Source organism: Pituophis catenifer, unplaced genomic scaffold (genome assembly GCF_029215685.1).
Source record: "Pituophis catenifer annectens isolate HBS135680 unplaced genomic scaffold, rPitCat1.0.hap2 SCAF_3, whole genome shotgun sequence".
NCBI lineage: Eukaryota > Metazoa > Chordata > Lepidosauria > Squamata > Colubridae > Pituophis > Pituophis catenifer.
Genome location: NW_027256883.1, coordinates 72,692,409 through 72,718,512, shown reverse-complemented (window position 1 = coordinate 72,718,512; position 26,104 = coordinate 72,692,409). Strand labels below are relative to the sequence as shown.

Here is a 26,104-nt window from a genome sequence, read left to right as displayed (position 1 = left end):
AAACCCTCATGCATCATTTTTTCTGGTTATCCCATTTCCTCCCTTGCTCAATTCTCCAGCCATCTGCTGTGACCTGCTGTCCTCCTAGCAAATGTTAATCAAGTTTAGGATGGAAGCTCATAAACAGAAGCCCATAAGAAACTTTATCTTCCCTTCATGAAGACGTATCATTTTGCCCAAGAGAATACAAGTTCTAATCACTCTCAATTATTCTTCTTTCCTTGACTTGTGTTATATTAAACATTCAAAAGTTGGTAAAATGCCGACTAAGGAACCATTTCTTAATCTTTGAGCCTCAGTAGACGAGAGAGAGAGAGAGAGAGAGAGAGAGAGAGAGAGAGAGAGAGAGAGAGAGAGAGAGAGAGAGAGAGAGAGATCCAAAATGTGATTCCCTCCCCCAGAAAATAATTTCTTTCAGCTGCAACAAAAAGTGAGAACCATATTTTTAATCCTACATATTAACCTCCCATTTCCCAAGCTGACACCTGCCATATGTATAGGACTACAATACCTGTACATGGAGGCTATGGAAACCTTATCCTGGCCATGGAGGATGGCAGGATAGGAAACATCATCTTAGAATGAAATTTGTCCAGTAAATGTTTACTCCCAAACTGGAAGCGTTGGAAGATCTGTCTTGTCCCCTCTCCTCATCTCTGCTATGAATGAATGAATTTGTTTGAATCTGCTGGAATCCAAGACAATGTTTTTTGGTAGTACCAGTGGCCAAGAATAGCTTGATTGTAGCCTGTTATATTTTCAAACTGATGCAGGTAATCCTTGATATACAATCATTTTTAATGACCATTCGAAATTACAATGGTACTGAAAAAAGAGCCTTATGACCATCAGAATTCAGATGCTTGGCAGCTGTCTTATATGATCATGTGATCAGGGATGGGTTCTAAATTTTTTTACTATCAGTTCTGTGAGTGTGGCTTATTTTGTGGGCATGGCTTGGTGTGGGGGGTTAATGTGACTGGGTGGACGTGGCCAACTTTTTTTTTTTTTTTTTTTTTACTTTTAAAAGCATTTTTTTCTACAACCTTGCAGAAAAAAATGCTTTTAGAAGCCTCTGACGATCAGGCAACTCAGCTGGGATCACCAGAGGCTTTTGAAGGCATTTTTTTCTACAACCTCTTTGGCCAAAGAGGTTGAAGAAAAAAAATGCTTTAAAAAGCCTCTGATGATCAGGCAACTCAGCTGGGATCGTCAGAGGCTTTTTTTTTTTTTTTTTTACTTTTAAAAGCATTTTTTCGGCTGAAGAGGTTGTAGAAAAAATGCTTTTAAAAGTTAAAAAAAGCCTCTTATGAGGTGGGCGGGGTAAGTGAGCTGTGATTGGGCTGGGGACCAGTTCGGGGGCGTGGCCAGCCAATGTTATTACCGGTTCTCTGAACTACTACAAATTTTTACTACCGGTTCTTGTGAACCGGTGCGAACCGGGAGCAACCCACCACTGCATGTGATTACCTTTTATAACCTTCTGATCAGCAAAGTCAATGTGGACAAGCCAGATTCACTTAACAACTGTGCTACTAATTTAGCAACTGCAGTGATTCACTTAACAGCTGTGGCAATAAAGATTGTAAAATGGGGCAAAACTCACTTAATTGTCTTGCTTAGCAACAGAAATTTTAGGCTCAATTGTGGTTGCGGTTGCAGATTGCAACCATACCTGAACATAAAAAAGAAGAGGCAGATTGCATTTGACTTCACAATTTGTACTTAGTGCAGATTAGGTTAAACCTGGCTCAATAGTAGTAATTGTGAGAGGGATCTTGGAGTCCTAGTGGACAATCACTTAAATATAAGTCAGCAGTGTGCTGCAGCTGCCAAAAAAGTCGATGCAATCCTAAATTGCATTAACAGAGGGATAGAATCAAAATCATATGAAGTGTTAGTATCACTTTATAATGCCTTAGTAAGACCACATTTGAATACTACATCTATTTTTGGTTACCATATCATAATAAAGATGTAGAGACTCTGGAAAGAATGGGGAAATTAGGGGGCTGGAGGCTAAAACATATGAAAAACAGTTGCAGGAGTTGACTTATCTAGTGAAAAGAAGGACTAGGGGTGACACAATAGAAATCTTCCAACATTTGACCTATTTTCCAAAGCACCTGAAGGCAAGACAAGAAGCAATGGATGGAAACTAATCAAGCAATCTAAAACTAAGGAAAAATGACTGAGAGCATTTGACCATGGAAAGGGTTGTCTTCAAAAGTTGTGGGTGCTCCATCGCTGGAGGCTTTTAAGAAGAGACTGGACAGCCACTTGTCTGCAATGGTATAGGGCAGTGGTCGGCAAACCACGGCTCGCGAGCCACATGCGGCTCTTTGGCCCCTTGAGTGTGGCTCTTCCACACTCGTGATGCCCTGGCCAGCTGTGGCTGAGCCGGGAGCGTGCGCACTTGCAGGGAGACCCTCCTCAAGCGAGCGCCGAAGCTCAGGAAAGGTGCGCGCAGGGTGGGCAGCGGCTTGCTTAAGGAGGGTCTCCCCACATGTGCGCATGCTCCCGGCTCAGCCACAGCTGGCCAGGGCATCACGAGTGCAGGAGAGAAGCTGCCCTGTACCTACCTTCGCGCCACATTTGCACGTAAGGCAGCCTTTGCTTCCTGCCGCTTCAGGCTGGAGTTCGCACTCACCCGAAAAGCTGCTGGGGGTGGGGGATGAAACAGCAAGGCGATGGCCAGAGCATTAGTGCAGGAAAGAAGCCCCATCCTGTTAAGACCCTCCCAATCGAGCAGCTGCTCCCCCACGGGTGCCTTTGCTGTGCTTTGGTGCTCATGTGGGGAGGGTCCTCCCCACCCATGCACACGCTCCTGGCTCAGCCACAGCCGTCCAGGACATCACAAGAGGAGGGGGAGGAGGAGGACGGTCACCCAAAGGGAGAGGGAGAGATACACAGAGAGAGAGATGGGGGAGAGAGAGAGAGAGACATAGAGACACATACAGAGTGATACATAGAGAGGGGTGAGAGAGGGGAAGAGAGGGAGAGATACAGAGGGAGAGAGACATGGGGGGGAAGAGAGGGGGAGATAGGAAGAGGGGGAGAGAGACAGAATGGTTTTGTGGCTGGGTAGGCATGGCTAGGGGGGGGGTCATGTGACTGGGTGAGTGAGTGACATCGAGTTGGCCACGCCCACCCAGGTTTTGTGGCTCCGGTGTGTTTTTTTTTCTGTGGGAAACGGGTCCAAGTGGCTCTTTGAATGTTTAAGTTTGCCGACCCCTGGTATAGGGTCTCCTGCTTGAGCAGGGGGTTGGATTAGAAGACCTTCGAGGCCCCTTCTAAGTCTGCTAGGGTTCGGTTATACTCTTCTGCACTGAATAAAACATAAAGGAGTAATGTGCATATATAACGTAGCTGTGCATTTCTTCAGTTTCAAAAGGAAAATGGTGCTTTGGATTCCATGGGGGTATTGATGTAGCTGTCAGAAACTCTTTAGAGCAGCTGGGATCATGCAGCTGTCCTCTGCAGCTGCCGTACATTTTCCAATCCAGGAAAAAAGACAGAATTGAAGGATGGCCTTACATGCCCAACCCCATGTGTTCCATTGCAACTTTTTGCCTTGGAACTCAAAATACTGCACAATGCTAATGCATAGCTAAAAGGCACACTTTATGTATCCATGATCAGGGGGTCTCCTTACTGCAGGAATTTCAATTATATTGAAAGACGACGTGTCTCTTTAAGTGTAGAATTGTAGATCTCCGTTTACACAACTTCTACCGAATGAAGGGAAATGGAGTTGCCATTTTAGCTGCTATTCCATTTCATCTGTGAAATATTCTGTTCGCCTGTTGCTTTTAATAAATGAAAACCCCAGAGAATTCTCCATTTAACTAGGCAATAAGGGCTGGCTTCAATAAGAAAGGAAAGTACAACAACAGTACAACTTATGACAGTAATTGGGACTGGAATTTCAGTTGTGAGTGAAGCAGTTGTTAAGCGAGGCACCCGCATGACTGCTTTGCTCAATGATCGCAATCCCAGCTCTCCTAGTTGTAGGTCATTAAGCAATCACATGACTCATGAACACCAGAAGCTGAGGGAAGCCCTGGGAGATGTATCTTCATCTACTTCTCCTCTGGATCCTTCCAGGGGTGCTATTCAGCAGGTTCTAACAGGTTCCGGAGAACCGGTGGCGGAAATTTTGAGTAGTTCGGACCAACCGGCAAATACTACCTTTGGCTGGTACCAGAGTGTGGTGGGAATGGAGATTTTGCAATATCCTTCCCCCAGGAGTGGGGAGGGAATGGGGATTTTGCAGTATCCTTCCCCTGCCACACCCACCAAGCCACACCACGCCCACCAAGCCACACCATGCCCACCAAGCCACGCCCACAGAACCAGTAGTAAAAAAAATTTGAATTTCACCACTGGATCCTTCCCTTTTACTCCAACAGCAACGTCAGATCATATTTATTTTCCCAACTCCTTCTCCCTTTTATTATTTATTGATTGATTTTTATGCCATCCATCTCAGTAATATAGCACCTCTGGGCAGCTTACAATATAATGAAAGTTAAAATGAAACAAAAAGTTAAAAATAAAAATTAAAAACCAAGTTGATGGATAGCCTGGAGTAAGAATCTTCTCTATCTTGTCAGCCAACCCCAATGTCGGGTGTCTCTGTCAGGGCCCCAGGCCAAGGGGCAGAAACAAATTTTTGGACTCTTCCTGAAGGCCAGGTGGATCTCACCTCTGGTGGGAGAATATTCCAGAAGATGGAGGCCACAGCAGGAAAGATTCATCTTGTAGATCCCACCAGCCTAAATTCTTTGGCCAATGGGATTTGTAGAAGGTTTCTTTCTGTTGGAATGGATGGGGCGGGTTAGTCTCATTAGTGTAAGGCAGTTCCTTAAATACCTTCCTTTTATTTAAGGAGTAAGTTTATTACAAAACTAAAGAGCAGCTATGTAGATGTTGTATTGATTTGTACACAGCCTACAGAAATATTCTAACATTTGGCAAAAATGTAATTTCCACTTAAGACGGTAACACCAAAGAGAACATGCATCACCCAAAAAGTGGGGTGGGGGAAGAAAACCTATTGTAGCAGCTAACAGTAGGAAGCAATATTTCCTTGAAGAGTAAAAAAAAAATATGTATGTGTTCTGCCCCTGCTACGGACCCCAAAGAACGCAGCACACACAAAGTCTGTACAAACCTTACTTTACTAAATTAAATCAGTCTTTTTCAAACAAAGGCTGTTAATTAACTTTCTTAACAGCCTACAAGAATCCAAAGAATAAATAATCGTAATCTTACTATGGTTGGCAGAAAGCCCAGAAGCAATTTGCAGAGAACTAAGTTCCAGACGCGAAGGAGAGTGAACGAAGTTGTTCCCTGCAAATTGCCTCAGGCATTGTCCTTCCTTAAATAGGCTAAGGGAGTGGCCAATTAGCCTCAAGCCTTACTCTCAAGGAGACGTCCTCCTGAGGAGCCACTCCTGCCTTTTGGCATGTCTGCGCACCCGTGCATCGAGAAGAGGCTCCTCCTCTTCTTCCTCTTCACTTAAGGGAGCTTCTGGAGGTTCTGAAGGCCTTGGCTGAATCCCCGCCTCTGGCACCACATCTTCTCCAGCCTCCTCATTGTCTGACTCGAGTGCCAGCTGCACAGGCTGCTGGTGCAGCACCACACCAGCCTCCTCGCTGTTGGAATCAGCTACTAGCTGCACAGGCCGCTGACGGGCCACAACACTATGAAATAGATAGATAGATAGATAGATAGATAGATAGATAGATAGATGGATGGATGGATGGATGGATGGATGGATGGATAGATAGATAGATAGATAGATAGATAGATAGATAGATAGATAGATAGATAGATGAAAGATACATAGATAGACAGACAGAGATAGAGAGATAGATGATAGATGATAGAGATGATAGAGATGATAGATGATAGGTGATAGATGATATATATAGAGCTCTCTCTCTCTCTCTCTCTCTCTCTCTCTCTCTCTATATATATATATATATATATATATATATATATATATATAGAGAGAGAGAGAGAGAGAGAGAGAGAGAGAGAGAGAGAGAGAGAGAGATGCAAATATAGAAATTTAATTGCCAATTGAGAACTGCCCTCTGTAAACCAGAAGACATGGTTACCCAATGTTTTCTAACTACTCGGAACCATTAATCTCCATTTACTCCTTTGCTGGTCGGGTGGAATTCCATAACCGAGTATAAAGGAAAAGCAGGAAAAGGAAGTCAACATCCTCCTGGTGTTTTTCTTTACGGACAGGAACATGCAAGTGTGCACACTGTAGGAATTATTTGGCAACCCTAGATGGAAAATACGTTCATTACAGGCAGCTGTGCATGTAACTCAGTTCCTGTAGGGAGCCAATGATTCATACTCCAGAAAGGGCTTTTGCTGATACAGTTTTGTTTTCAGAGGAAACATACGCTGTGAGGTGACAGTGGTGATAATGGCAATGTCTCTGCTTCCATACTAAGGCCATTTCGATGAAGCAAAAGCAGATCATTTGTATCCAGGAAACTATGGCTTCACACTGTCTTCCAGTACCAAATTAACAGAATAACAGAACAGAATAGCAGAGTTGAAAGGGGCCTTGGAGGTCTTCTAGTCCAGCCCCCTGCTGAAGCAGGAAACCCTGTAACATTTCAGACAAATGGTTATCCAAACTTTTCTTTTAAACCTCCAGTGTTGGAGAACCCATAACTTCTGGAGACAAGTAGTTCCACTGACTAATTGTTCTGTCAAGAAATTTCTCCTTAGTTCTAGGTTGCTTCTCTCCTTGATTTGTTTCCATCCATTGCTTCTTGTCCTGTCTTCAGGGACTTTGGAGAATAGCTTGACCGCCCTCTTCTTTGTGGCAACCCCTGAGATATTGGAAGACTGCTATCATGTCACCCCATGTCCTTCTTTTTATACAACTAGACATACCCAATTTCTGCCACCATTCTTCGTATGTTTTAACCTCCAGTCCCCTAATCATCTTTGCTGTTCTTCTCTGCAGTCTTTCTAGAATCTCACATCAAATACAATCACATCGTCCACCTTAGCTTGTTTCATCTTTTAAGACATTTCTTGGAAACAGTAGGCAAAGGCATCAATTTAAAAATATGACGTCAAGGAGTTATGTGCATCCACCTGCAAGTTATGTCAAGCTGCCAAGTGCAAGGGGTTATATTGATTTATGTACAATGCAAAGGAAATGCATTTCGCTTTTCAAAATGGAAAATGACCAGGGAGGTGGGGATAGCGGTGGTACTTAAAGGTCTTGCATGAAATATAGGAGAGATTAAAGAAATATAGAATTTTAAAATAAATAAGAGTTGGAAATCAAGTATAGTGGCCAATTTTATAGGGTGATTTGAGTATAACTTTTCTGGCTTCATCTACAGAAAACCTTTTAAAATAAACTCGGCAGCCAATGTATTTGGCTGATCTTGAGCACAAAGGTAGGATAGAGAAAGAATTATTTTGCTGAAACAAAAAAAGACACACATATGCCAGATGTTGTATTTCTAATAGAAGATCAGCCACAAAGGAACTTGAAAGGTAACTCCCCTCCCATTTTTTATTACCAAGATTAATACTCCAGGATCTGAAAAGGTATTTAATAATGCAATAGACTCAGTTCGGAGTTTTGAATGGAAGGTGATTCAATCTCTGAACTGAATGTCTAAATCAGATTTTCGGTTCAGATCAAATTATTCAATATTTCCAAATCAGTCTGTCAATTTAATGGCCTTTTTCCTATGCACCATAAGTCTTTTTTTTAAAACTGGAGTTACTTTCTGATCGAATTCCAGTCAAATGGCAATCTGAATCAAATTAATATGGAGATCCAAACTTAATTAAGCAATATGAATTGGATCACTCTGCCAATTCAAATCAATCTATACAATCATATTATTTAGGGATAAACAGATGTTAAACATCCTTCTAACTTCATTTTTAGTTTCAAAGGCTATTAAATCTTCTTGCCATTCTATTATGAAGCTTTCCATTTCTTGTTTATTTGCTGTGTGAAGAACATTTCCTTTTGTTTCAAAAATATTATTCGAATATTCTATTGGAGGAAATCCCATTTTAATAAATATGAGAAGAAAATTCATTCTCCACCAAGTCTTCTTCCAACTGCATTTTGATTAATTATATCCAAATTGCTGTCCAAAAGAAATAAAGTAAATCTGGCATTCTGTATAAAATTAATAAATATTAATAAAATGATAAAATGACTGAAGTAGATTAATGAGACATTTTTCTTCTAAAAATGGCAAATCTTGGGAACTTTTAGTACCTAATTTCAGAATCCAGCAAGTCACAAAATATTCAGCTAAAACATAGTTGAAAGAAATATGCTAATTATCCATATATTTAAGTTTTAACGCCAGAAGAGATAGGATGCAGGGAAAGCAAGAGGCACTGAATGCAGGAATGAGCAACAGAGAACCATTTTTTTAAAAAGAAATAAAAATAAGATATTGGTATCAAATTTATTTCTGTCATATACATTGAGAAATAGATTTCATGTAGTCCTCGACTTACAACAGTTCATTTAGTGACCGTTTGAAGTTACAACAGCACTGAAAAAAGTGATTTATGACCATTTTTCACACTTATGACCATTCCCATGGTCACATGATTTACATTTGGATGCTTGACAACTGGTTCATACTTATGACAGTTGCAGTGTCCCAAGGTCATGTGACCTTGCTACTAATTTAACAACTGCAGCGGTTCGCTTAACAAATGTGGCAAGAAAAGTCGCAAAATGGGGCAAAACTCACTTAACAAATTGCTCACTTAGCAACATAAATTCTGGACTTGAGGACTACCTGTACTTTTTCAGAGGCAGTTGTTATTTATTTGTCTTATTTATTAATCAAGTGTATACGGCTACCCATCTCACCAAAAGCGACTCTTAGCGGTGCACGATGAGATAAAATAACAATTTGCTACCATTCTCATGAAAAGCACACTTTTAGCATTCTTCTTTGCTGAAATTCATTGAACCATTTGCCTTTTGATCGTTTGCTCAAGAAGAACTGAGCTACAAAATGCGTTGGGCAGCAATAAATTGTAATGTATATAAATGACTGGTTAACAGAAGGTTCTTATCAGCTACTTCTCTATAGAAAGAGATTTTTTTAATCTCCCAAGAACTCCGCAATTCTCAGGCTGTTTCACTGAATGTAGAATTATTCAGCATTAGGACCAGGCATTACTATTTCTCTTGGGAATTAATTTACTTTTACTGTACCATTGATTAAGCAAATTAAGTGGGGAAGAGGGAAGCACACATGCACGACAACTGTAGTATGTACTGAGTATTGTAGTACTCAGACAAGGTATTGGAATGCCTTTGTGGATCTCAGCACAAGAAGCACTTTATAGAAAAGAATCAGTCAAGAGAAACGGTTGACTTATCGGAAGTTGTCTGAACAAGAACATGGAGAATATAAGATGGAAGTCTAAATATCAATTGATTGCAGAGGGATTTAGTTTCCAATGGTTTTCCTATATACAGCTAAGAAAAAGATTTTAATTAGGCAAAAGAACTGAACAATACAAGACGAAATTTGAAATGGAATTATGTGCAAATGGTGAACATATAATTGTTTAAATATATAAGCTTTTACTGAAATTTGAAACAGAAGAAGAATTTAAAGAGTGCATGAAAAAAATGGGCTAAGAACTTTGGTTACAATATACAGATGGATCAATAGGAAAATATAGCAATAGCACTTAGATTTATATACCGTTTCATAGTGTTTTACAGAACTCTCCAAGCGGTTTAGAGAGTCAGCATATTGACCCCAACAATCTGGGTCCTCACTTTACCGACCTCAGAAAGATGTAAGGCTGAGTCAACCTTGAGCCGGTGAGAATCGAACTGCTGGAAGTTGGCAGAATTAGCCTGCAATACTGCATAATAACCACTGCGCCATTATGGCTCCTATGGGGCTAAAAGGACTGAAATTCACATTATGTTATAATTTAAAAGAGAATTTTTATAAAATGATATACTTTTGCTGTATGTGATACCAGAAAAACTTCATAGAATCTATAAAGGTATTTCAAATTTATGTTGGAAATGTGGATAACATGTGAAGGGTCATTTTATCATGCGTATTAAAAACAGTAGAAAATTTTGGATTCAAATATATACAGTGATAAAAAGAATTTTATAGATTAATGTCTATGGAGATTCTCAGTCATTCAGGTCATGGTTGTCCCAAAGGTGCTTTTTCAAGAGGCAACTGGACATTCTGGTTTTTCTTTGAAGATGTTTCGCTTCTCATCCAAGGAGCTTCTTCTGCTAAAGATGCTTCTTGGATGAGAAGCAAAATGTCTTCAAAGAAAAACCAGAAAGTCCAATTGCTTCTTTAAAATTTAATACTCAACTGAAACCAAAACTTTTCTTGCTCGGATTAATGGAACAGCAACTAGAAAAGACTTAAGGACAATTGGTCTTTTTACATTGTAACTGGGGCAAAATTATTATATGCACAAAAGTGGAAAATTCTAAAATACCCATAGTGGAAAAATTATTAGAAAGTATAGACCAGGAGTGTCAAACTCGCGGCCCGTGGACCAGATGCATCATGCGCTGGCCACGCCCACCCCTGGTTTAGCGAAGGGGGGAAAAGTCACGATATATCATGTGACAACAACGCGACGTTGCAAGTTTGACACCCCTGGTATAGACCATAAAGAAGAAAATTACACAGTAAACTTAGAGAGGAAGAGTAAAATATAAATGTTTTTAACTGCTGTAAAGAAGATCAGAACAGCCTTATATATAACTTTTCTTTTCCTGTCTTTCTCTTCTCTGGTTCTTTCTTTATATCTTTCTCTCTCTTTACTTTCATTCCTGTTCTACTTATTACTTTTCTTTTTTGTTTGCTCTTTACATTTGTATTGTTTTTACTTTGCAAATAGCTTCTTTAATCTAAATTAATTTAAAAGAAAAAGTGTTGGATTCTGAAGAATAATATTTTACACTTTTTCTCCCAAATCTCATTTTAAAAAAAGTCTCCTTCCAGTCAATCCCATCTTCAAGACATCCTTATTAGTGGTGAGTTTCTACCGGTTCGTCCCAGTTCTGGCGAATCAGTAGTGGCAGCGGCGAGAGGCTCCGCCCACCCACTGAGACATCATCACGGACGTTCTGCGCATGCACAGAAGTTTCTGCGTACATGCGCACTCCCAATTCCGAACCGGTAGCGAAGGTAAGTGGAACCCACTACTGATCCTTATGTTGTTTTCTTGATAGTAAAACAGAGGTGATTGGTCATTAAATTATTCTAATATAGAGCACAAATATTCCCTGGAGGCATTCTATTAGAGTAGCAACCAGAGCTAGGCTCTTCTTAGCTTCTGGACAAGGCCTCTTATGTCTTGTCTAAGTTCCATCATAGGTAGAGTAGAAAGAAATAAGCAATAGTTCTTAATCAACTAAAAGGGTTTATGACATGATTTTAAGTTCTTAGCTGCATATGTAGAAGTATTTATCTTGACTTTTGAAAGGAAGGCTAATATAAATATGCCCTGAATTCATTTTAGGGTTCATAACTCAGTTCCATTTTCCACATTTCTACTGAAATGCGTAAGTTAAAGGACTGAGAAAAAGTCTACATCCTGTGACAATCACAATAGAAGAATACTAGAATACCTGTGTCAATTTTGTGCTCCCAGGTGGAATTGGATTACAATCCCAACAATCCCAGACCTCTAGAGAAGATGAGATTTACAGACAACAGTATCCAAAACTGAAACTGTATTTAAAAAAGGCCAACTGGCGAGCTTCTTTTGTGCAATTTTTCAAAAAAACGATATTCAATTGCAAATGTGACATTGAAGATGAGTAATACTTTTATTTCATTAAAATATAATGGAAACATATTTTGTAAAAGAGTTAGGGTTTTCAATAACTTATTAATATTTACAATTGCAAATGTTGCTTTACAGTTATTATACAAAAGATTCTGAAAAGCTTTAGCGATGGGGAAGATGTACCATATCCTTCCCAGCCAAGAGGGGGGGCAACAGAATTAATTTATAGAATGTACTGATTTCCATTACATTATGGACAATAATCTACATTACAAGCATGTGTTGGTTTAATACTGCCTTCATTGTCATTTCTCAATCCTTGTGAACTACAGTTTGGCATCAATAATTCACCGTGCCGTAACTCTAAAATACAGAACAATGGTTCCAGAACATCTTGACAAAGGAAGCAATGACTGAAACACCTGCACATGGGCCTCTTGTAAATAATTCAGTCACTATATGGTTGACTGCTACCCTGTGGGCTCTATCTCAAATCAATGTTAAGGCAACAACACTCAGCAGTTTAAGCCCTGTTTTGGCTGTTGTGTTTTCATGGGAGAATCAGTTCTCTTTCTCCATCCATGTCTCATTCGTGGCCTTAGCTCTATGGATTTTACTTCTGCCATACCTCTTTCATGGAAAGCAAGAGTTGTGTATTTTTTTTCTTCTGGCTTATGGCCACCGGAAAGGAAGGTCTAAGAACTACAAGGATCACTCTTTGCGGGAGTGATTGTATTCTTAACAAATGAGTACAGAAGTTCAATAAAGGCTGCGTGTCAATGTGTTGGTGCGCTAGGCCCTCAATCTCCTATGCTATTATTAAAGGAAAAGGAGTTCTTGTTCAGTTATCACACAAGATTATGTTACTTTCCCATTGAGGTGATACCTATTTATCTACTCACATTTGCATGCTTTCAAACTGCTAGGCTGGCAAGAACTGGGGTAAGAATGGGAGCTCACCCCGTCATGCAGCACTTGGGTCTTTCCAGTCAACAAGCCCAATGTCTTGACTGCTCAGCAATACATGATGTCGTGCTGGCCACATGACCACGGATACATCTTTGGACAGCGCTGACTCAATGGCCTCGGAACAGAGATGAGCACCACTCCCTATCGTCGGCAACAACTAGCAAAGTAAAAAGGGGCTCCTTTACTTTTACCACATCACACAAGATAAGCTGGGGAGGAAGGTTGATGCTTAAACAGAGCAGTGGGGTAACTTTCAAATAACGATAGCTGTAATAAGCTTATTGCTGAGTGAGTGGTATGCTAACAGGTAACAGTAACAGAGTTGGAAGGGACCTTGGAGGTCATCTAATCCAACCCCCTGCTCACGCAGGAGACCTATACTAGGGATTCGAACCGCTGAACCGCCGACCTTTCTGATTGACAAGCTCCGTGTCTTAGCCATGGAGCCACCTAGCCAGGTGTATGAACCACAGCTTGCATTCCTATTATTAATGGAAGAAGATATTCTCTCCTTTCACAAATATTAAAGTTTTGCCACTATAAAATCACCTAATGCAAGGTCAGATTTTTCTCTGGGTTGAAGCTCATATAGCACACGCCAGTGATGTGCCACAGAAAGCAGGGTTTTTTTGTGGCACATAATTCATAACGTCAAAGCGATTTGATAACATGAATCCACCCCACCAAACTGTGAACTTCACTCCATATTCCTTTGTTGTTATTTATATTTAAGGGAGCAGTGCTGAAGATTACTCACCACGGATATCATACTTTTGGCAAGTTACTTGTTCTAGTCCTTGGAAAGTTAAGTGACAGGAAGAAATGTACCCCACCTGTGTAAACATTAATACTGAGAATTGCAAAGTGTTCCTATTGTGGAAGAAAAAAAATCATGGAGAATTCCTGGGGGAAAAAGGTTTGGATGGACCATTTAAAACTCATCAGCATTTCCCTTTCTCTTAGAGTTTGTTCGTTTCACTATTATTATTTATTTCAGGAGAAAATGATAGTTGCTCAAAAGATTAAAATCCTTGGTTTCAACTTAAGTTAAACTAAACAATCAATTCATGAGCTTATTTCTTGTAGGCACACATTGCATAAGGCATCACTTACTCTGGAATACTTCCCTGTAAACGAACTACTAGACATTTCTTGCAAGCCGTCATGAGAAATAATAATTTAAAAAATCCTCTAGTGTCTGATCATAATGAATCTTTCAATTAAAAAGAGGTTCAAAATGTTGGGTGGGATTAGAGACCACTTGACAGAGGAGGAACATGAAGTTTATTTTCAAATGTCACTGTAGCTGTCGGTACCGCTGATGCCTTGTTTCCATTTTGGTATTATCAAAGTTTTATCAGTACATCACTTATTCTTTGAATCAATGTAGCTTTTGACGTCCTTGTTTCATTCTTATTGGCCATATAAAAACTTCTTTGTCCATTAGAGGAGAAAAGCATCCTTGCAAGTTGACCCAGGCTCAGTGAAGACTCCAACAATGATATCAGCTTCAAGGTTTACCTTTTGTAGGAATCCTTTTCTGTCTTGCATCATATACTTGTAGCAGGCATGATCAGTGCAAAGCTAGGGAGGGCACTGAATGCCCCAAGAAAAGACAATTGCCTGATGTCAGCCGTGAAGTCTGTTTGACAGTCTTAGTCCAAAATATCCGTTTCAAATGGAACCAGATGATAGTATGACAAGTTGGTGACATAAGCTGTTGGGTCATCAGTGTCCTGCAACTCAGAGGTAAATTCACTAACATTTTCAAACCTAAAAATGGACAAAGCAAAGAACTGTCATTCATACTACATACATACAATAAAGGAGATACTGACACAAAAGGAGATACTGGTTTATGTTTTCTATGTTGTAACACCACCAAGATAATACCGTGTTTCCCTGAAAATATAATTATATTAATTTTTGCTCCAAAAGATGCATTAGGGCTTATTTTCTGGTTAGCTCTTGTTTTGGGGGAAATATGGTCCTAAATGCAACCATCTGGCTAACAATCTTAACTGGGGCTTATTTTTTGGGGGGGGTGGTAGGGCTTATATTACAAGAATCCTGAAAAACCATGCTAGGACTTATTTTCCGGTTGGGTCTTATTTTCAGGGAAACAGGGTAGCCAGAGGTGGATACTATATAAGTCATTAGCCCAGCTAGAATTTGGGGAATCCACATGACTGGTCAAATTTAAATGTCTTTTCAAAAAGATTCTCCCGTCTGAACAATCTACAAGAAAGCCTGTATAGATACCGCTGGCCTGTGGAATTTGAACACCTTAACCTTGAAAGCAAATAAACCTCCCTGACCTTTGCTGTCTGCTCTGGATCTTGTTTCCTGCCTGATTGGAATGATGCCATTCTTTCTGTCTCTTTCAAAAGATTTATGTGTAAGGATTCCAAGTGGCAGAGTGGGCTCTTCCTTAAAGGAGACTAACTGGATCTATGAAATGATCATAGATCCGTGATGGCGAACATATGGCACGTGTGCCAGAGGTGGCATGCAGAGCCCTCTCTGCTGGCACGCGCGCCGTCGCCCCAGGTCAAATCTCCATGGCGTTTCTTTCGTGAGCTTCTGTTTCCCTGCAAACGATGAAAGAAGCTCATGAAAGAAAAAGATCTTACCTCATGCCGCACTGCCGGTGTTGGGATGCCCCGCCTCCCGCCAGCCAGCTGGTCTTCAGGTCTCTGCAGCGCATGCGCGCATGTCCACGCATGCACACATTCATGCATGTTCATGCATGCGTGTGGGCGTGCGGGCGCAGGCACCTTTCAGTTTGGGCATGTGCACGCATGTAGTTTGGGCACTCCGTGTCTAAAACGTTCACCATCACTGACATAGATCCAATCAACAAACAGCTACAAGAACATAACTAAATCTATGGCATGACTGAGGTCCATTTAATCAGAGATTCCTTAAACGTGTTCTTCCAAATCAAGATTTGGCACCTGTAATTACCATTCCAGAAAAAAACATAAAACCCTGATTCCCCTTCCCATGGCACGAACACCAAACCCCCTGTCAACTGGCAAAATCCTAGAATAAATAATTGAAAAGCAATAAGAGTGATACGTTTGAAACCAAAAGGCTTCCTCTTTAAAACTCCATTCTTCAAGGAAGAGATGCAGCCCAATAAAGGACTCTCATCAAAGCCGTTGCTATATGCTTACCATTCATCATTGGTCATTTGCAGCCATCATCCTCTGAAAACTGTGTTTATGTATCAACTGCCTTGGAATGTTGCTCATATTTTTTCATCATGGTAACTCACTATTTTTAAGTCGCTCACAAATGGGCGGGCACAAGCCATAATTTTGCAATCTGCAAGGGCTTTTTCAAATGATGCAATGGATGAATCACAAAGATTCATCTTCTACCCTGATTACATGCATTTTAATTTACAGATCATTATGACAAAGGGCTTTATCTATACATCAGGAGGCTCCCATTTTATTTTATTATGAACTTGAGTGAAGAATGAAGGAAAGAAGTTAGCTAGAAAGCACTTGAGCAATGAGTGATAGATCTGAAGCCCAGATGTTCCCATTTCACTCTAAAAAGCTTTTGGCAGCTGCTTTGAAAACCTTTATGCTTGGCAAAATGCAATGAAATTTGTAATTTTTTTTTACCTCTGAAAGTAAAGATGGCATTTCTTTGATCATTGACTTTTTCAGCACTGAAATATAAATACTGCACTAACGATGAGATTTTATTCCAGGGTAAATTTATCCAAATACAGAGCTTCTTGACAATGGTACATCAGCCATACTAACATCTTGGTTAACTTGTTCTGAATGGATCAAGTTTTGCAAATGGCCAGATTGGTATCACAAACTGGTTACAAAATAGCCTGTTGACCTGGACCTGTGGCAGAAGCCCTCCACAACCAGTTTCTCAGGAAACTTGGATATTTTTGAACATGGGTTGTTGCATTTTTATAGAATGGTATTTAAAATATTTTCCAAATAAAAACATGTCAGAGAGAACATGGGGAACAGTAAACTGGTCTCCATTTCAGTCATGGACGACTGAGGTTTAGACCGTAGATAAAAAGGATATAAATTTGTCCCAATCTGCCCCAAATCTCTTTTTTGAACGCTTTCCATAAGATTCATGATTCACGTATTTTAGAGTAGGTTGTTTACTGGATAATGGTTCATCTGCACATTTTCTGACTCACGATGTTTACTATGGGCTGATCATAACCTGAATTTTTTATGTACAAGTGGATCATTTCGAACGGTCATAACTGCAGCAACAATACTCTGTACAGATAAAGACACAAAGGGGAGAGACTGCCACCTGCTGAATTAAAATAATCTCTTTTGGAAGGACTCGTGCTGAGTTTATCTGCTTCTTCTTTAATCCAAATCCAAATCACTATCCTTTCACAAGACTGAAAGTTCATCCGTGTGGAGAAATATAGTCAGTATCCTGTCTTTAGATTAAATGCACAGAAGTAGAAACGGCACTATTATAGTTTGGGATATGTAAAATGATTGAACAAATTGACACAGGATCTATTAAAATAACCACACACACACACACTCAGACAGACAGACAGACAGATAGATATAAACACACACACACCCACACACCCACCCACACACACACACACACACAGGTACACAGATTTGTGAGCCTAGTACATACAACATATCTAACATAATAACATACCTTAGTAACGTTGTTTTGTGATTAGTATTTTTTCTTATTCTGCCATCCTGTTCAAGACTCACTTTTTTACACTCCAGATGTCTGTAGAGATTCTCAGCCATCCTGGTCATGGCTGTCCCAAAGGTGCTTTTTTCAGGAGGCCACTGGACTTTCTTGTTTTTTTTCTTTTGAAGACGTTTTGCTTCTCATCCAAGAAGCTTTTTCAGCTCTGACATGATGGTGGGGAATGGAAGGATTTATATTCCTTGCAGACAGCTGGTCATTTGCATCCTTTTAGAGGATCCTTAAGTCACTTGGAGGTTTATCTGTGTCCTCAGGATCACCTGAGTAATAGAAGGAATGGATTTCCAGAGGAAAAATTGCAGACTACAGGAACCCGGAGGACTACTCAGGTGACCCTGAGGACACAGATAAACTCCAAGTGCTTCAACGACCCCCTAAAAGGATGCATATGACCAGCTGTTTGCAAGGAATATAAATCCTTCCATTCCCCACCATCATGTCAGAGCTGAAGAAGCTTGTTGGATGAGAAGCGAAACGTCTTCAAAAGAAAAAATAAGAAAGTCCAGTGGCCTCCTGAAAAAAGCACCTTTGGTGCACTCCAAATATTTAAACTCTTGTAAAATTCTGGCAGGGATACATTCATCACCTGCCACAATAGAATTACCCAGGACTCTTCTGTGAAACAACTCAGACTGCCATCATGTTATCCATAAAGATTTGTATCTAGCTAATCTAGCTACTAACCTATAAAACCAGCTCTAGGCATGATAAAGACAATCTAGAAACAGAAAAGAACATAACTGCAGGCAACTGCAGCCCAATTCTGCATTGGTAACACGGTCTCTAATTCCCCTGTACAGGAATCTGGTGGGGAAGGAAGAGCCAAATCATCTTTGCTTTTAAAACTAGTGCAATATTTAATGCAGAGCAACTAAGGAAAAATGCGTAATTTAGAAATTTTTTTTGGAGAAAAAGGAAACAAGTCTTGAAATGGAGGCCTGTAAGGGTGGAAGGAGGATTCACTGATACAGGTAGCCCTCGACTTACGACCACAATGGAGCCCAACGTTTATGTTGTTAAGCAAGACATTTATGTTTTGCTTAAATGAGTTTTGCCCCATTTTATGGCTTTTCTTGCCACAGTTGCAAAGTGAATCGCTGCAACTGTTCAGTTAGTGACACTGCTGTTAAGTGAATCTGGCTTCCCCATTAACTTTGCTTGTCAGAAAGTCACAAAAGGTGGATCCCAGGACTGTTATAAATACGAATCAATGGCCAAGCCTCTGCATTTTGATCATGGGACCATGGGGATACTGCAATGGCCGTAAGTGAGAAAAACGGCCATAAGTCTCCTTTTCCAGTGCTGTCGTAACTTTGAGTGGTTGCTAAGTGAACTGTTGTAAGTCGAGGACTACCTGTGTTCACCAGGTTTATAAAGACTACTTTGAGCTGCAATGGATGAGCCCCCTGACTGGAAAAGGACGGGAGACTTAGAATGTATCTGAGCTGCAAGAAATGCATTGGCCTCTGATCCTATCTGGACTACAATACAAGGAAGTGGCAATATGCTATCTTCCTCCTCCCTAACAGGAGTTCAATATTTTGTTTTTCGATTACACTCAATGTGGAGGAGAAAAAAGAGGAGGTGGTGAAGGTGCATATCCAGGGATCAGGATTACTTACAAGTGTTCTGCTGAATCGGTGTCCAAGTGTCTTTCTTTGCCGTTCGGTATACTGTGATCGATCACTATCGTTTCAGTATTCGCTAAACAAAACCCATTCGAACGCATGATTTCTGAAGAAAAAGAAAAGCGAAAGATTACAAACCTGAACCATATTTCTAAAAGGTACATGCTTAAAGGTAAGTAGAATATCATATTTCAGGATGTACGGTCTGGGGAATTTACAGGATCGCTTTAAAAACGATCAGGAAATCCCAATTTCCTGATGCTTACTCAGAAGTTAAATTCCATTGATATAGAACTGCAGCTCAACTTCTAAGGAAGACAACAATAATGTGGCTTTTCTTTACAATTTAAAAAAACAACACACATAATCCTTGAAAATACAATCATAATACAGACATTCTTTAATGAAGGATGACAGAGAGAGAGAGAGAAAAGGAGGAGGAGGAGGGGGAGGAGGAGGAGAAGGAGGAAGAAGAAGAAGAAACTACTGTATTTCTAAACCCTGTTTATACAGTTTGATGGCAAGCAGCAATGGAGCTGGCAGTGTTCCTGAAGCCTGGAAGCTACTCAATAGTATGTCCCTTGGGTTGGCAGGCGCTTTTCTTACTATTTGCAAGAAGATATTAAATTGATCTCTTCTGGCAGTGGTAAGATTTCACGACAATGGAAAACAATAGCAGGGATGCATAAGGCTGCTTGGAAGGCCCCACGTAGCCTACAAGACAAATATTGTGCAGATCTGTTCTGCAGTAACTTGTACCACTCTTTGGGAGTGAGATAATGTCTGAAACACTGAGGGGAGTTGGCCAGAGTTTCTTTTAACAGGAGCTGGATTATCAAGGTTGAGAGCAAAAAAATATTCGTACCTCCAAGAGTCAAGAGATCGCCCTCTGCAATTTCGATATGCGTTTGAATTATTCATTAAATAAATTTTAAAACAACACTTTATTTTATTAGAGTTTGGGGCATACACAGAACAGCGGGTTATTTTCCCATGATCAGTCTGAAATGTTATAGAGCAGGGGGTCTCCAACCTTGGCAACTTTAAGACTTGTGGACTTCAACTCCCAGAATTCCACAGCCAGCAAAGCTGGTTGTGGAATTCTGGGAGTTGAAGTCCACAAGTCTTAAAGTTGCCAAGGTTGGAGGCCTCTGTTATAGAGTATTAATCTCCATCTTGAATTCGTTTTTGTATTCCTTAATAATTTCCCAATCCCATTATACACACAACACAGTTCACATGCGTACGTGAGCACAAACACACACTCATGGTCTTTTTTGGGGGGGAAATTGGAGCCAGGTGCCCCACCAAACCTTTTCCATTCTATAGCTTTTTCTGTGGTTCTCTAGGATCTCTATGACTTTTTAATTTTAATGGTTTCGTCTTGGGCAGCAACGATTGGGGCATGAACAGTTTCAGCCTTCAATTGGTGTGAGAGGCTGAAGTTCTCTTGAACTGAACAAAATTTTGCCAAGTAATCTCTGCCTTTAGGAACTGTTTTCCAATGGGAAAAGAACACAAGAAAGGGCTCTTGTATCTTACATGTAAGGGTTTTGTACTAAAACAATAGAGATTTTTCTCTAAGCATAGAAAAACTTTCATAATCAGAAATGCTTATCTGTGAATCCCGAAGTTTTTGCTCACTGTTTTTAGGGGATGTGAATATGTAAGGCATAACTAAACTTTCTTTACGTATTCTTCCTATCTAATGCTTAAACATATAGATGATTCTTGTATCAATTCCAACTTTGTTTCCTCTATTCCCCGCACTAGGAAATGCAGTTAAACATGATTTATTGCAAGAAGGAAAGAAAAGCAAAGTCTTAGCCTTGTTCTTCTCCTTCCTTTTCAGGCTGGAGAGGGACTGTTTGTTTATGTTCTGTTTTTAACAGAACATAAAATTATGTCCTTTTCACTCTTTTGATGATGCAAGCAAACAAGCTAAACAGACGCAAAGTGAATTGTGACCGGAAGGCCTTTTTCTCCGGTTCTCCCAAACCCTTCTTTTGTCAAATTAAATATTATCTTGTTGCATACCATCTGTTCTGGCAAACCTACCAGATACGTTTGCTCTGCGAGATTCTGAATTTAACAGCATATCAAGAGAGGCCAAAGGAATTTGTTTGATTTCTCCATTCATTTCCAAAAAATAAATAAATAAATAGGAAAAATCTTACTTGTGTGTATGCCTTAAATAGTACACAAAGCGTGCCGTGAATAGTTATAATGAATATATTTATATTTTATCCTTTCTGTTCTGCCATAACCAAGGACACATTCTTTTCCTTTATGCCCAGACCTAAAAAACACCATACAATATTATGTTTCAGCTCAGAGTGCTTCATATTAAGCCAGCCTTCCCAACCTAGTAATCCTTCAAATAGGAGGAATTTATTTCTCAGAAGTCTCGACAATGTTCACAACTGCTAAGAATTCTAGATGTTGAATTCAACCAGGAGTGGGCTGCTGGGGGTTCGCAGGGGTTCGGGAGAACCTCTAGCTAAGATTCTGTGCAGTTTGGAGAACCCCCAAATCCCATTCCTGGCTGGCCCCACTCACCCCGCCCCACCCCTCTCCGGAGTCCCCATGCGGCCTGTTTTGGATGCAGGTAAGTGCAGGGCACGTGTGGAGGCTTGGAGAGGTCAAAAAATGGGCCTACCGGAAGTTCGGGAACGCTGGAAACAGGCCCATTTCTGGCCTCCAGTGGGTTCCGGAGCCTGGGGAGGCTGTTTTCATCCTCCCGGAGGCTCAAGAAAAGCCTCTGGAGCCCAGGGAGGGCAAAAACACCCCCCCACTGTGATGCAGGAGGCCGACTAGGCCACGCCCACCATGGCCACGCCCACCCAGCAACTGGACAGAAAACCCCTTGCTAAAATTTTTGAAGCCCACCCCTGAACTCAACATACAACTGGAGGCTGCCCAAGTCAGGAATGTTGCATTAGGCTGGTGACTCTTGTGGTGATGGTAATCAAGTATTCAGTCACTTCCAACTTTTCATAACTTCAAAAGATTGTCAGGAACTGCTTGCGTTTTCTTACTTTTTATTTATTTTATAGATATTTGAAAGAAAGTGTAACAAGGGGGGGGAAGAATCAAGAAGAATAAAATAGCAGGCAAGTAATAGAAAAGAGATTTGCAAGCTGTATAAAACTGAGTAAGAGTTAACATTAGACTGGTACTGTATATAAAGGTGACTTTTAAAATCAATTTAGCACTTTAAAAACCATTCTGAAAATCAAATCGATATTCAGTAGTAAAATAAGGCCATCAATAGGATAAATATCATTGCCCGAATAAATAATTAATGGGAATTAATGTGTAATCTGAAAAAGCCTGCCCGTATTATAATGAATAAAGCTTTATGTTAAGAGAAATCCAGCCTTAGGATGTGGTAGAAGTGTATATGCACAATTATACTCTATAAATAGTTTCCAGTTTAACTTAAATCCAATACCCTGGATTATTAACTGCTTTTATGAGTTCTTGCAAAACTCATGCTTGTGTCATTAGTGATAGAATCTAACCATCTTATCTTCTATCAACCATTTCTTCATTTGTCTTTGATTTTCCAAACATTGGTGTCTTGCAAGATTTTATATTGTTTGGCTGGCATTTCAGAAACTCCTGCAGCTTTGCTATTAACATCATTTTTGAGAGCGCATTGGTCTTTACTTTCACAAACATCTAGCTATAGTTCTGCGAACAAACCTTTGTGTCGATACATAGATGCATCTCCTTGTCTCTTCTTTCTCTTTTCTGGAACTTAGCAATTAGGTAGGCATATTTTTCTGTGTTTGAATTGCCTTATGGGTGCAACCATACAGATAATGAATTCTATGGGCATTTATTCCTAAGAACACAAGTGTAAAACTGCAGCCTAAGTGTGATATGATTGATTCGACCTCACTCAGGGAAGGGTTTACCTAAGCAAAAATCTGAATCAGGTTTCACCTGTACAAAACTGTCAATTTCTTCAAACTGGAAGACCAACAATAACAAAATGTAACATCATTTCGGCTTCCAAGATGTTGATATGTGTAGTTTAGTTTCTTACATTTTAACAACCGGTATCTATAATTAAGGCTGTAGTGGTAAAAAAAACTGTTCAGAGAGGGAACAAGTCTAAAGTGAATAACTGTAGTTGGTTCTCCTAATGAATAATCCAAAGTCTATTCTGGGCATTCTCATCCTTCTTTTTTATGCAGATCACTTGCCATCAAAACCTTTTGCAGACAAAAATGTAATCCAGCAGTTACCATTGCAGTGGTACCTGCTGCACAAATAACATCCCACTAATAATGTCCATAGGACTCCAAAATGAAATACAAATTGATTTTTTTTTTGGGTGGGGGGCAATGTAAGCATGAAAACAGTTAAATTTTCTGAGATCATTAAATCTCATGAGATTGAACATAAAAAACACCATGAAGTATTCTATACTCCACCAGTTCATACTGAGTTTGTATTGAGATGAATCACAATTCCTAATATTATCTAATGCAGCTTAAAGCATACCACTTAAACCTTACCAGATATTTTAACTGGACTCTGGAAACTTGGTTGGATTTTATGAACGTTGTCGTTTTTTAACACTTGATCTAAAGGAGACCTTTCGAAAAAGGTGAGGACAACTTCAGATCTGGAATACTGAAATAAAATTAACAGAGACAATTATAATCATGGGAGAAGGTAAAATAACATTTGAGGCATATTTTATGCGCCAAACTAGATGTTCAATTCTTAGCACTTGCAGATAGGACCAAGAAAGATTTCTGCCTGAAATTCTAGAGGTTGCAGACCTGGGAATGCTGCAAGTTGTAGTTCCAACAAATATAAAGATTGTGGAAATTCGAAGTGGGTAATGAGCTTGACAGAAAGTAGACCATCTATAGATCTTCATACTGTACTATACCTAACAGTTATACTGTTCTGCTAAAATTCAGCAGTAAGCTATTAATAAGTGGCTTTTTGTTTATTTTTAGTTTCGGCAGAAAACAAACAAAAAAGTCCCTTAAGTGTTTATTTAGGTTTTACTTACTTAGAATATCTACATTCATAAATCACAAACAGCCAAGAATATTAAAATTCTCAACCAACCCATATCAGCGACATCTGTTCCTGATTACCCTAATACAGGCCTTGGAAATTCCCTTAAAACCGTGATGACGAACCTATGGCACACATGCCAGAGGTGGCACGCATACCCCTCTCTGTGGGAACATGTGCTGTTGCCAGCTACTCTTCCGGGTTCCGTTGCACGCATATGCAATGGCCAGCTGCTTTCTTCCGGGTTCCAGCCCACGCTCCACTTTTGGCACTCAATGCCAAAAAAGTTAACCATCACTGCCTTAAAAAGTACAATCCTTGGTCTCTCCCAAAGGAAGGCTACCTGCTTCTCAGCTATACAACCTAATGGTCTAGTTCAGTGATGGCTAACCTTTTTGCCATCGCGTGCCAAAAGCGGGGGGAGCGGGGGTGGGTCGCACACATACATGCCCACACCCATAATTCTATGTGCCCCGTCCCCACACCTGCGCGCATGCCCCTCCCTGCTTTTGGCACGCAATGGCATGGTGGGCCCGGTAGGCCTGATTTTTGCTCTCCCCAGGGTCCAGAGCCTCTCTGGGAGCCTGGGGAGGGCAAAAACGGCCTTCCCCAACCCCCATGGAGGCCCTCCGGAGGCAGGAAACAGCCAGTTTCCCTACTTCTGGGTGGCCCAGAAGGCCCGAAAATCAGCTGGCCGGCACACACATGTGTGCCACAGCTGAGCTCGCGTGCACACCAATATGGCTCCGTGTGCCACTTGTGGCACGCGTGCCATAGGTTCGCCATCACAGGTCTAGATTTTGTATCAGGAGGACTTTCACCTACAACAAATTTACTCTACAGTTTATCCTTGTTTAATTATCATTAATTCAGCAATTGTTTGAAGTTGTAACAGCACTGAATGAGTGGTAATTACAACCAGTCTCCAAACTTACAACCCGCTGTAGCATCCTCACAGTCATGTGATTGCAATTCGGATGCTTGGCAACCGGCATGCATTTACAATGTTTGCAGCATCCTAAAGTCACACGACTCTGATCTGCAACCTTCTTTGCCAGTTTCCCACCAGCAAAGTCAATGGGAAAATTGGCAAGAAATTGGCAGTCACAGTCACAAGAAGTCCTTGCTTAATGTTTGCAACTGGCACCGTGGGACTGTTGTTGCTGAATGGCCCAGTCACATGGTTTTCAACTTACGACCATATCACTTAACAACAGGTTTCTGGTCCCAATTAGCATTGCTATGTGACCTGTATTGAATTATGCCTTGCATGTGAAGCAGCCCCAATTCTTGAAAATAATATGAGAAATATAAACCCTGAAAAACACATGCAGGGTTTCTGTAATTGGCTCATAATAGAGTTTCTTTGGTTTCTTCTTTCTAGTAGTTCATGTACTAAAAAGGTGTCATAGTCCAAGAAGTTATTCCTTTTAGTCTACAGCTATATGGAAGATTCATTCCCAGGGGTATTGCCTAGCCCACTTGTGCTTTTAAAAAAAAACACAAAATGGCAGTGGCAAAATAGTTAGATTGATAACATTCAATAGCCAAGGCAGGGGAAATAAGTTGGGAAAGACAGGCCTTAGGGCACACCGATTCCGAAGAAGAAGAGTAACATTTGCATTTCCCCAAATCAACCACAACACCTTGGGAAGTGCTCAGTTCTAAAGCCCTTAAAGATACAACAAGGGAGTGGTTTCCCTTTCCCTCAAGGCTAGGGTGTTAGCTGGCCTTCAGATGGGAAGCTGGAAACATCTTGTGATGTTCCCTTGCCCTACCTCTTTGCTCTGAGGAACAGGGGCATGTTCGTTGGAACTGGTCCTCTGTGGACCTTCTGGGTTGGGAGAGAATGAGAATTGCAGGTATAGCTGTGAGGTGGG

General features: G+C 40.5%; 1 protein-coding gene across 1 annotated transcript in view; it reads right to left on the bottom strand.

Annotated features, from left to right (window-relative positions):
* Positions 1-11,859: 11,859 nt before the first annotated feature.
* The window catches only part of PXDC1 (PX domain containing 1), a 32,554-nt gene continuing 18,309 nt past the window's right edge, over positions 11,860-26,104 (bottom strand). The window contains exons 3-5 of the mRNA XM_070942536.1: positions 23,708-23,825; positions 19,173-19,284; positions 11,860-14,574 (exon numbers count right to left, since the gene is read on the bottom strand). Coding sequence (XP_070798637.1) covers positions 14,457-14,574; positions 19,173-19,284; positions 23,708-23,825 — 348 coding nt within the window. The 3' untranslated portion in view covers positions 11,860-14,456. The remainder of the gene's footprint in view (positions 14,575-19,172; positions 19,285-23,707; positions 23,826-26,104) is intronic.